This window comes from Molossus molossus, unplaced genomic scaffold, assembly GCF_014108415.1.
Source record: "Molossus molossus isolate mMolMol1 unplaced genomic scaffold, mMolMol1.p scaffold_m16_p_1, whole genome shotgun sequence".
Taxonomy (NCBI): domain Eukaryota; kingdom Metazoa; phylum Chordata; class Mammalia; order Chiroptera; family Molossidae; genus Molossus; species Molossus molossus.
In genome coordinates, this window is record NW_023425344.1 from 51,954,967 (window position 1) to 51,967,330 (window position 12,364).

Consider the following 12,364-nt stretch of genomic DNA (forward strand, 5'->3'; position numbering starts at 1 on the left):
AAAATAGTTTTTAAATGGCAATATGTTATAATGAAAAATACACTGTGGCTGAGCGGTTGAGCATCGAGCCATGCACCAAGAGGTCGCCGGTTCAATTCCCGGTCAGAGCGCATGCCCAGGTTGTGAGCCCGATCCCCAGTGTGGGGCATGCAGGAGGTGGGCAATCGATGTTCTCTCTCATCGATATTTCTGTCTCTCTCTCCCTTTCCCTTCCTCTCTCTCTCTCAAATCAATAAAGGAAAAAAAAATAGAAAAAAAAATACACTGAAAGGCAACTCAAAGAAACAAAAGCGCAGGGCTTGGAGGAAGGAAGCATGCATTTTGTGCATAAAGCTGTTTGTCTTGTGTGATGTCAGAAAAGGAAACTGTATTTAGACAGAGATAACAAGGCCTGGGGAAGAGTCACAAAAGTGATATATTTGACAAAATGTAAAAAAAATACATTTAGAGTTTCCTCCCTTTTTACAATAACTGAATTAGTCCCTCAGAGCAACTTCTGCTGGTAAGACGATTTTGTTTTTCTGGGATAAGGCAACCTAAATTTACCTGTTACAGTATCAAAAGCAAACTGGCAGAAAAGGAAGGAACTGCTCAATTTAATTGTTTAATGCTAAATGTTTTAATGTCTATGATGACTAAAACATCCCAACACTCTAGCTTTCAGTTTTTGTTGTTGTTGTTAATCCTCATCTGAGGATATTTTTTCATTGATTTTTCTTTTTTCAGATAGAGTGGAAGGGAGAGAGGGAGAGAGACATCCATCCATGTGAGAGAGACACATGAAATGGTTGCCTCACACAGGACCAGACCAGGGCCAGGGATGAACCTACAACCCAGGAATATGCCTTGACCAGGTATCGAACCCTTTGGTCTGATGACTGATGCTCTAACTGCTGTGCCAAACTGACCAGGGCTCTTTCAGGATTTTTGTTTGTTTAGAAATTTGGTTAAAAATTTTTTTTTTTTAGCAAGATGGGGAGAGGAAGGAAGAGAAAGAGAGAAACATTGATGTGAGAGAGACATTTCACATCCCACACAACCCCAACCAGGGCTGGGGACAAACTGCAACAGGGGTACATGTCCTTAGCAGGAACCGAACCCAGGTCTCTCTGGACTGCAGGCCAACGTTCTAACTGCTGAGCCAAACCAGCCAGCGCATGGTTTGAATTTTAATAAAAGTTAAATATATATTTCTCAGCTGAATTTAAAGAAGGGGCATGTATTCTATTTTACTCATTTCATCTGGCATTCTGACTTTATAAATTGTTACAAACAAGATTAGCAATTAAGTTTGGAACTAGAGAATACATAGAGAAATTAGAAGAAAAATCACAATCTCTAAAAGTAGAAAGAAAAATAAGATGATGTAGCTCAATTTGTCAAACTGATTAAGACTGTTAGACACTGTTCAGTGAAAAACAAAACCAAACCTCACTGAAATATTAAGAGAACTGGTATGCAAAGCGCAAGCCTTTAAAAAATACTTTACACAGCCTAATTTTTAAAATATCACTTCAAGTATAAAAACGCTGCTGTTGAGAACAGGGAATACACTTTTTCTGAGTGATTAAGAAAACCAGAAATTATAAGGGAGAATATAATGGCTTATTTGTAGAATAATATTCTCATAAGTGAAGCTGTCTGCCAGTAAAATGGGCCACCTTTAGGAGAAAATTGAGTGTAAGTACTGAAATGGAGGCTGAATCATTTCTGGAAGGAATTCCTGAGTGAAAAATTATACTGGATGATCTTAATAGTCTTCTTCCCACAGTTAAACTTTTGTGATGTTAAAAATTAGGTTCCTGGATATTTTCAATGTGCTCTAAATAGAACAGTAAATAGAGAAAAAGAATTAAAAAATAATAGAACAATAAAGTAAAACCAGGCTTCACTGCTTTCACATTTTAATAAATGAATAAAAATTCATATGACTTCTTGGGGGGAAACATTCTTTAATGTATAGTGAAAGCTTCTAATTGGCATTAAATCATTAGCCTAAGTGGTATTTGCTTTTACATGACAGGTAAATTATTTTATGTGCAAAAAAATGAGTAAAAATGTATAAAAAATAAAAATGCTTCTTCTCTAATGCATGGCAAGCAATAATAAAACCCACTCAAAAACTCTCAGCCACCAGAGTAGGGGAAGGATGCAATTTAACATCATGACCTTCAGAAAGCAGTAGACAAAGGACACACTTTGATATGGCATCAAGTTGGTCTCCCCCTTGGATCTATACTCCAGAAATGGAATGGGTAAGACCACAGCATTCGTGGAATTGCCACCAATATCTCCAAGATAGCAGTATAGTGAAATAAAGTACTTATCTTTTGACTCTTCTAAACAATTGAATTGACTACTGGAGAGTTACAGGCCAAATGGATGATGTGAACAAATGGGCTGAATGTATATGGGAAAAGCTATCAAAGATGTCCCGGTGGAACAGGATAGAAACTGACTTGGTGGAGGAAATCCTAGGGTAAGACATGTAACAACATGTTAGAGACAGCACAGATCAGGTCTGCTAACCATGGATCCACACAGCCGGAACGGAGCTCACCTCCCTTCCTTCACATTCAGTCTACATAAAGATAGAATCCCAAGTGGAGCCTCACATTAGTTTTATAGGAAAAAAATAATTAGCTCAGATGAGGTGAAAGGGGTACAGTAATTCACCCACTATTAGAGAAAACAAAAGGTCTGGCTGGAACTTCACAGGGTAAAAAAGCAATGATCTGGCAACTATGCAACTACATTTAAAGGAGAAAGAGAAATGGAGAGAGGATATGGGGAGGAAGGAGACAGGAATGGGAGGTATTTAGGGGGCAAAAGGGGGTGGAAATCATATTTAGAGAAAGATGAACCCAAGAACTAACAAATTAGTAGTGGGGAGGGAAACTAAAATATATGCATTCAAATTTCTTTATCTTTCAGAGTTGGAAACCAATTGGTAGTATCTAAAAGAAAAACATGTAATAAAAAATGACTCCAACATTTTAATATTAATATAATTTTTTAATTTTTAGAAAATAACTTTTTTTTTTTTAATCCTTACCAGAGAATCTTTTTTCATTTATCTTCAGATAGAGCGTCAGGGAGAGAGGAAGAGTGGGAGGGAGGGGGAGAGGGAGAGGGAGACACAACGAATAGTTGCCTCCCGCACAATCCCGACCAGGGCTGCGGTATGAACCACGACTGAGGTATAAGCCTTTGGCTGGAATGAAGCTCCAACTCTTTGATTTGAGGGCCAATGCTCTAATGGCTGAGCCAAATGGCCAGGGCAAAAATAACTCTTACAGTAAAGAAATATTTGTGTGACCTTTAGAAATTAAGTTGCATTTCTTTTTCTGGTGTAACATTAAAACAAAATTAAAGGGTAAAGGGAATCAACTATATGGTGATGGAAGATGATTTGACTGAGTGGTGGGCATACAAAGCAATATACAGGGTCCCTCATGTACCATAGAAATGTACACTTGAAACCTATGTGATCTTATTAACCAGTGTCACCCCAATAAATTCAATTTAAAAATTAAATTAAATACTTTTTTCCCTAAAAGCATCTTTTTAAAATCAGTCTACCTACTGCTACCTATATACATACATATGCATATACATATATATGAAATAAAATTTGCTTGAACTATTTAACCACACTCTGTTAGATGTACTAATATTTCTACTGTCTTCTTCTTTTCTCTTCTTTCTTTTAAAAAGGTTGTGAATAGGTTATAACCTACAGTTTGAAAAACACTGCACTGTCTTTTGCTGCCTGTATTCACATTCTTTTTCTTTAAAAGTGTAACATTTCCTAAGTCTTGATTTGCTTTTAAATGAGCATAACATGAATATAGTCTTCCTTTTTTTAAACTTTCATTGTAAAGAAATCAAAGTTATCTTAGCACCAGGAAAAGACATAATGGCATTTCAATAACAAAAAGAAATGAGTGCATCTGAGTGCAGGAGTCTTTAAAATACTGTGGGGTGGTGATGGATGATGGAATCTTCTTACCTCGGAGTCACAGTAGAGGGGAGGGGAGTTGACGGAACAGCACTTGGAGGCGAAGTCGGAGCGCTTGTCCACCAGCTCCTCCAGCTCCGATTCCGGGGCGTCCGGCAGTGCCGCTCTCAGGCGCTCTGCCAGTCTGAAAGACGATTTTAAAGAAGTTTTATTATTTTATTTTTTATCTTTATTGTTGTAAGTATTATAGACACCCTCCCCCCATTGACACCCTCCCCCTGCTCCCATCCCCTCACCTCACTTCTCTGTGTCCATGGGTTATGCACATATGCATACACTGTCTTTGGTTTCTCTCCTGCCCCCCTCATCCCCCCTCCCTCCCTCAGGTTTGTCAGTCTGATCCCTACTTCAATGGCTCTGGATCTGTTTTGTTTGTCCGCTTATTTTGTTCATTATATTCCACAAATAAGTGAGATCATGTGGTATTTGTCTTTCTCTGATTGGCTTATTTTATTTATCATAATGCTCTCCAGGTCCCTCCATGTCATCTCAAAGGGTAAGAGATTTTCTTCCTACAGCTGCATAGTACTCCATTGTGTACATGTACCACAGCTTTTTTATCCACTCATCTACAGATGGACACTTGGGCTATTTTCTAAGACCATTTTTTGGTAAGGTTTTACTAGATGTATTCTATAAACATTTCTAGTGGAAAACATAGCCATTTCACATCTGATACAATAAACAATGAAAATAGAAATGCTTGCCCTTCTCAAGAAAATTATATATTTATCTGGGGAACTATTTTTAGTGACTTGATTTGAGGTTAGAATGTGAAATCTGCATCTCTTTTAAGATCATGAAAGTAAACACACAAATTGCTGCTGAATTTGAATTCCAGCCTTTCCCCTTTCATCTGCTTAATTATACCAACTTGGATAACTTCCTCCTCTAGTTTCTTTAACCTTTTATCATCTCTCTAGTTCTAAGTTTCAAGCGCCTTAAAGGATATTTCCCTATTAGAAATTCATGCCACTGCAATGCTTTTTTCCTCTCAGATTTTGTACAATTTTCCTCTGTTTGCCTACTCAACTCTGCTGGGAAATGCTGAAACAAGGTCAGAGACCTTTGGCTCTTGTTTTTAACTCCACTATTAACCAGCTCTCCATCTCATTGTCAAGGTGGTGCTAGGACTTGACTTCTCTCGATTCTTTCCCAGTTTGAACTGTCTTCGGTCTTGGTGACTCTCTACCCTCATGGTGGACAGCTCAGCCTGGTTTTATGACTTTCTCTAAAAATACTTGCCAGCCCAGTAATAGACAGTGGGAAATGGAAGAGACCCAAATTTATCTAGAGTTGGGGCTGGCAAGGTGGATGCTGGGAAGGGATAAGTGCGTCAGGGGGACTAGTTTGCTCCTAAAAGTATTATTGAAACGAGTCGGTTCCAGCTGGAAGGAGAGGCAAGTGAGACCAGAAGGCACGCAGAGGATGGGAGAGAAAAGCAGGGGGTGGGGTTTCAAATAATCAGACTGAACAGCCTCATTCTTCTCTAATTTTATAACCTTAAATGACAATTCTACTACTTGTTCATCTGCAATACAGATTATATAAATTATCAGTCAATTTCCCTAGGCAAACCTAGAGTTCAAAACTATTGAAAAAGGACTTAATCTTTCATTGTGTGTTTAACGTTGTTCTATGCTACCTTCATCCTATTCTATTAATTGTATAATTTTCTGGCAACTGTTAAACAATTTTGAACCTAAGGCTTTCACGGTTTTTCATTTTCTTTTACAACTTTGCTCAGGTTGATTCCATGGGGTCATTGAAGGAGGTGTCCAACTTTGGGAATTCTTTAGGAAGGTCTTTTGGTGGAGGTTTATTTGTGCTTACTTGAGGCCTGTGTTGTTCAAGATTATTTGAAATAGATCTAAGAAATCTACTTAATGAAACTGAGAATAACATGGTCTTCTCAACAGAGACATTTTACAGGAACCCAGTGAAGAGACTTTCATTATTATGGCTCCTTATTTTAACGTTAACACCCATTTGTAAAAATATGCCATCTCTTAATCGAGAAAAAGGACTATTGTACAGCATTATGGATGATCAGTTAACATTTGTATTTATAATTTATAGAACTTGCATATTTAATTGAAAGTTTATGTCCTCTTGTCAGCCAATATGCTCTTAAATTGTATAACATTTTCCAGCCATTTTATAGTTTCTTAATTACACATAGCAACATCTACCAATTAATTTAGGGCAAAAACATTGGTAAACTACAGACTAATTTTGTTTTCTTAATCAAGTCACTACAGATCTTGTAATTTATATATTTTTGGGCTGTGTTCTAACCTGATATACATAACTTTCTCCTCCCAGAAAATAACTGTTTCTTACGCAGATAATAGATTCTACTTTTTAAAACTCTTTTAATTGAACCTCCTCTTTTTACTGCTCATGTAGCCCATCTTGTCTTCAACTGTGCTTTCAAAGCACAATGGCAAGCGAATACTGACAACTTTGGAGGACAGAGCTGGAACTGGTCCCTTACTTTTTCTTGTACTCAGTAAATGTGTTTTCTGAATAATCTGCACATAGTTCATGTCCCTTGTCGATGAACGAAGAGAGCTCCTTCTTCAGTTGAGGGACCTGTAAGAAAATAATAATCACATACAACTATTTATCTTGACACTATTCTGGGAGGCGTTGTTGATGAAGCAACCTAGCGAATTGTACCTTCGCATGAAAACAGGCAGTAGGATCTTCAGAATCACAGCATTCTTTAAGGCTTTTCAGGGTTGGATCAAGTATTTTACTGAGAAATACTTCTGGAACATGGGTCCTCCTACTTAGTTCAAATATATACCTGGCATGAGAGGAAAAGAAGATAAGGTTCTTTAACATCCAGGGGTGCACTTGTGGATATGTGTCACGTTTTGAAATTTGATGTCTATAACAAAGGCAGAGCACCTGATTTCTGTATCTTAATTAAAAATAAAAGATTTTAGCTAAAACTGAATCCAGATGGAGAGGTTTAGGATTAAAAACAATATTCTCATTGAAATAGAAGTTATTAATGGATGATTTGAAATTATTGTGACTAGTTAATACTGAATTATATATAGATATGTACTTCTAATGCATACGTCCTTTGTGTAGCTATAACACAATTCTATATAAAGCATCAAGTAGGTACTTTATTTATTTATTTATTTACTTTTATCTCACTCGAGGACATTTTTTCATTTTTTGTTCGGGTAGAGTGGGAGGGAGAGAGAGGAACAGAGAGAGAGAGAGAGAGAGAGAGAGAGAGAGAGAGAGAGAGAGAGAGAAACATCGATGTGAAAGGGCCACATTGAGTGGCTGCCACCCGCACGACCAACCAGGGCCAGGGACAAACCACAACCGAGGTACGCGCCCTGAGCGGGAACCAAACCCGGGTCTCTCAGGACCGCAGTCTGATGCTCTAACCGCTGGGCCAAACCAGCCAGGGCTCAAGTAGGTACTTTAAATGGCTCTTCTGTGGAAATAGATTTGCATACATTTTTTGATTATCTTATCCTATTGTTATCTATGTATTTATAAAAACAGTGAGCATTTAGACAAATATGGTTTCAGAGCCGTCTAAATTCTGCTCTCTGATGTTGATAAATGATTTCCTAACCTGTAAATTCACCCTACTTGTGAAATTAATTTATGCCATGAATATGCATATAGTCGTCCCTCGCCAGTTCACGCTTCGACTTTCGCTATGCTATATTTGAAAAAAACCACGATAGAGTGAAGCCGTGAAAGTCAAAGCGCGAATTGGGAGGGACCACAGTGTATAAATAAAGAATCCTACTGCTCGGCAAATTAGTTATCGCAGTAGAGTCTGGAACTGATTAACCGCGATAAACAAGGGCCGACTGTATACTATTCATAGTGTATGCAATTCATGGTGTCTTTGTCTTAATTCTTTTCTTAGTGAAGCCAGGTAAGAGTTTACCATTTCTTCCCCATCTAGCTTCTTTGTCACTTCATGCTAGTGAATATCAGTACTGTCAAGAAACTAATCAGATCAGCTCTACTTACCTGTCCGTGGCTTTGGTGTTTCCTTTGCCACACACATCTTTACTTGTGGGCAGCTCAACTTCTGGCAGCCCTGGTGACTGAGCAGCTGGTGTGAAGTAAGCACACATAAAAATGTCCATGGGGGTTTTTTCTTGACAACAATCCTTAAACTTATCATTCTTTGTGGATAAGTTGTCACAGATTTTTACTGTGTGTTCAGGCAGCTACAAAAGCAATTGTGATTTTATGCATCGTTAGTTTTCTTGTAGGTCCACTTGAAAATAAGGAAGGTTTATATAGGCTTACTAGCCCTGGCATGGTGTATAAAAAAGTCAGTGGGAATGCTCCTAGAAAGTAAATTGGTATAAATTTTATACTGTCATTATGTACTAAAAGCCTTAAAATGTATACAATTTGACTTCTAATAATTTCTCCATATGAAGAGAAGATTTAGCTATAAGTCTCTTAAGGACAGCATTACTTAAAATACAAAAACTGAAACACCTAAAATCAATAATAGGGACTGGTTAAATAAAATAAGGTATATCTAGGAGATCAATGTAATTTAGATAGATAGATAGATAGATATAGATAGAGACATACTAGCCATTACAAGTCAGGTATAGAAAAACACCTATTAACACAGACATGTATTCTTAATGGAAAGAGACCAGGCAGCACAATATTATTGTTCCTAAAGAGGGCAACAGACATGGAGAGTGACATTTCTCTAAAGCAACTGTTCAAATTTGTACCTACTTGAAAGTATTGTGTAAATAAAAATGGTGGAAAAACTGAAAAGACCATCAAATTATGACAGGTATAATAAGGTCAATTATGATTTCTAATAGTATAATGGTTACAGATTGTGTAACTTTGTGGTGATGAAAATTATCTGTATCTGTACTGTCTAACACTAATGAGCATTTGAAATGGGGCTAGTGTAACTGAAGAACTGAAGTTTAGATTTTATTAGTTTAATTATAAACTTAAATTACCATGTATAGCCAGTGGATACTGTACTGGGCTCTGCAGGTGCACTAAATTCTTGGGAATCAGATAATCTTGTCTTTATGTGTGAACTTTGCTACTTACTAGTTGTGTGACTTTAAATATTGATGCTTGATAATATTCAGTTTCCTCATCTTTAAAGTAGAATTAAGGTATTTGTTTCATAGGGTACGTGTGAGGATCATTGAGATGATGCATGTAAAAAGCAGCTTAGATGAGTGCTTGCCACTTAGTGTGTGGCACAAGATGGTGACAGTGATGGTGATGATGATGATGGTGATGGTCATGATGCTGATGGTGGGGATTCCCTTACCTCCTTGGCCATGCAGTCTTCAGAGGTAGACTCACAGCACTTGGAGAGGATGGCAGTAACATCCTCAGCTAGTGGCAAAACATTCTCCAGATCAGCCGTAGGTGCTTTTTGGGCTAATTTTATTAGATGACTAAACAGTTAAAAAAGAATTTGTTATCTTACTCCAAATCACAGTTTCTTTGGTTTCATTATGAACACACACACTAGAGAAATAATATAGTTTCAACTCTTTTTCTGCAACAGCTGCATGGAGCACATCTGCTCTGCAAGGGATCCTATGTGTTGAAGCTACTACTCAACAGTCATTCCCAATGAGTCCTTCTAAATTTTCAGTATTGACATGCAGTTTCTCTTTTGACCAGATCTACATAGTTGAAGGATGCCTTTAAAATGGCAATAAAGCCCTGGTGGGGTGTCTCAGTTGGTTGGAACGGCTTCCTATATACCAAAAGTTTGTGGGTTCAATCCCAGTTGATTCGGGTGCATATGGGAAGCAATCAACTGATGTTCTCTTTCACATTGATGTTTCTCTCTCTTCCTTCCTCTGTCTCTAAAATCAATGAAAACATATCATATCCTTGGGTGAGGATTAAAAAAACCCCCAATAAAATGGCAATAAAAAAAGCACTAACTTCTCTTTATTCATAAGGCCAATGTGGTGTTTTGGGAGCCTCGAACAGTCTTCTTAAATGTTTTTATTAATTCACTGATAAACTACAGTACAAATAAAGTAAGTAATGAAGATCTTTAGCCCTAAACCAAAGAGTTAATACATGTTGATGTTTTGGCGTGAAACCCTTAAGTATTTTATAAGGTTTGCAGGATATTAAGTATTTTCTGAGGGACTATGCTATACTATTGATAAATTTATCCTTTCACTCAATGTATCAGGAATATGTTTTATATCATTAAACATTTTTTTTTCTTTATCGATTTTTAGAAAGAGAGGAAGGGAGAGGGAGAGCTAGAAAAATCGATGAGAGAGAACATTGATTGGCCGCCTCCTGCATGTCCTTCACTGGGGATCGGGCCCACAACCTGGGCATGTGCCCTCACCAGAAATTGAACCGGTGACCTCTTGGTGCATAGGTCAATGCTCAAGTACTGAGCCACACCAGCCTGGCTAAATAAACATTCTTTATGTGGTAAAGAGCACATGCCACTGAGTTTACCATCTTAATCGTTTTTAAGTGTACAGTTCAGTAATGTTAAGTAAGTTCACATTGTTATAACTTTTTGTGTCTTGTAAAACTGAAACTCTATATCCATTCAATACTGATTCCAGACCCCTTCCTTGGCAACCATGTTTTTACTTTCTGTTTTTATGATTTTGACTAATTTAGGTACTCCATATGACTAGAATCATATAGTATTTGTCCTTTTGTGACTGCTTATTTTGCTTCCCATAATGTCCTCAAGGTTTATCCATATTGTAGCATGTAACAGGATTTTTAAGGCAGCATAATATTCCACTATATGTATATACCACATTCTTTATCCATTCACCTGTCAATGGACAGGGGGTTGCTTTCATCTCTTGGCAGTGTGAATAATGCTGCAATGACTATGGATGTGCAATATCTCTTAAGAGTCTGCTTAGAATTGCTAGGAATATATACAGGGTGGGGAAAAAGTAGGTATATAGTTGTGAGTACACAAAACAGTTTATTCTGTATTATTATTTTTTAATTATTGTATTATTTTCCATATAAACAGCTGTAAACCTATTTTTGCCCCATCCTGTATGCAGAATTGGGATGCTGGATCATATGGTATTTCTATTAATTTTTTGAGAAAACTGTACTGTTTTCCATAATGATTATACCATTTTGCATTTCTACCAACAGTGCACAAGCATTTAAATGTCTCCACATTCTCAGAGACACTTGCTATTTTCTGTTCTTTTGGTAGTGACGATCCTAATGAGTATGAAGTGGCATTGTGACTTTGCTTTGTGTTCCTCCTATGATTAGTGATGTTGAGCATCTTACCATATGTTAGTTGGCCATTTTTTATATTTCCTTTGGAGAATTCTCTATTTGATTTTTTAAAATCAGGTTATTTGGTGTTTTTGTTGCTGAGTTGTAGCAGTTTCTTATGCATGCTGAATATTAAACCCTTATTAAATATATGATATGCAAATATTTTCTCCCATTCCATAGATTGCCTTTTTACTATGCTGATTGTTCTCATTAGTGCTAAGAAGTTTAAGTTTGATGTAATCTCATTGGTTTGTTATTGCTTTTGTTGTCTTTGCTTTGGAGTTAATTCCAAGAAATCATTGTCTAATCCAATGTCCTGAAGATTCCCCCTATGCTTTCTTCTAGGAGTTTTATAGTTTAGGGTCTTATGTTTAGGTTTTTAATCCATTTTAAATTGAGTTTAATATATGGTATAAGGTAAGGGTTCAACTTCATTTTTTGCAAGTAATATACCCAATTTTCCCAGCACTCTTTGAAGAGACTGTCCTTTTTTCATGTGTAGTCTTGATTCCCTTGTCAAAAATCATTTGTCTAAATATATAAAGGTTTGTTTCTGAGCTCTCCATTCTGTTCCATTGGTTTATATATCTTTTTATACTAGTACCACTGCATCTTGATTATTGTTTCTTTGTAGTATGTTTTGAAATCAGTATTAGGCCTCCAACTTTGTTTTACATTTTCAAGATTGTTTTGGCTATATTGAGTCCCTTGAGATTCCATTTTAATTTAGGATGTCTTTTTTTTTTTTTTTTTTTCTATTTCTGCCCGCTAAGAAAGTGCAGTTGGGATATTGATAGGAATTGTACTGAATCTGCAGATTGCTTTGGATAGTATAAACATTTTTAACAATATTAATTCTTCAAATCTCTGATCATGGAATGTCTTCCTATTTATTTTGTTTCTTCAATTTCTTTTAGTAACAAGTTATAATTTTCATCAATCCTTTCACATTATAACTACAACAACTGTTTGGCCTTCTCTTAGATGGATATATCATAACTGATTTAAGTATGCTCCCTAGTCTAGGGACGTTTAGAA

The 12,364-nt window shown here is 36.8% G+C and overlaps 1 protein-coding gene across 1 annotated transcript in view; it reads right to left on the reverse strand.

Moving 5' to 3' along the window:
• Positions 1-12,364, reverse strand: part of GC (GC vitamin D binding protein) — a 40,716-nt gene that overhangs the window by 6,220 nt on the left and 22,132 nt on the right. Inside the window, exons 7-11 of the mRNA XM_036254901.1 lie at positions 9,345-9,474; positions 8,042-8,244; positions 6,704-6,833; positions 6,519-6,616; positions 4,013-4,145 (exon numbers count right to left, since the gene is read on the reverse strand). Coding sequence (XP_036110794.1) covers positions 4,013-4,145; positions 6,519-6,616; positions 6,704-6,833; positions 8,042-8,244; positions 9,345-9,474 — 694 coding nt within the window. The remainder of the gene's footprint in view (positions 1-4,012; positions 4,146-6,518; positions 6,617-6,703; positions 6,834-8,041; positions 8,245-9,344; positions 9,475-12,364) is intronic.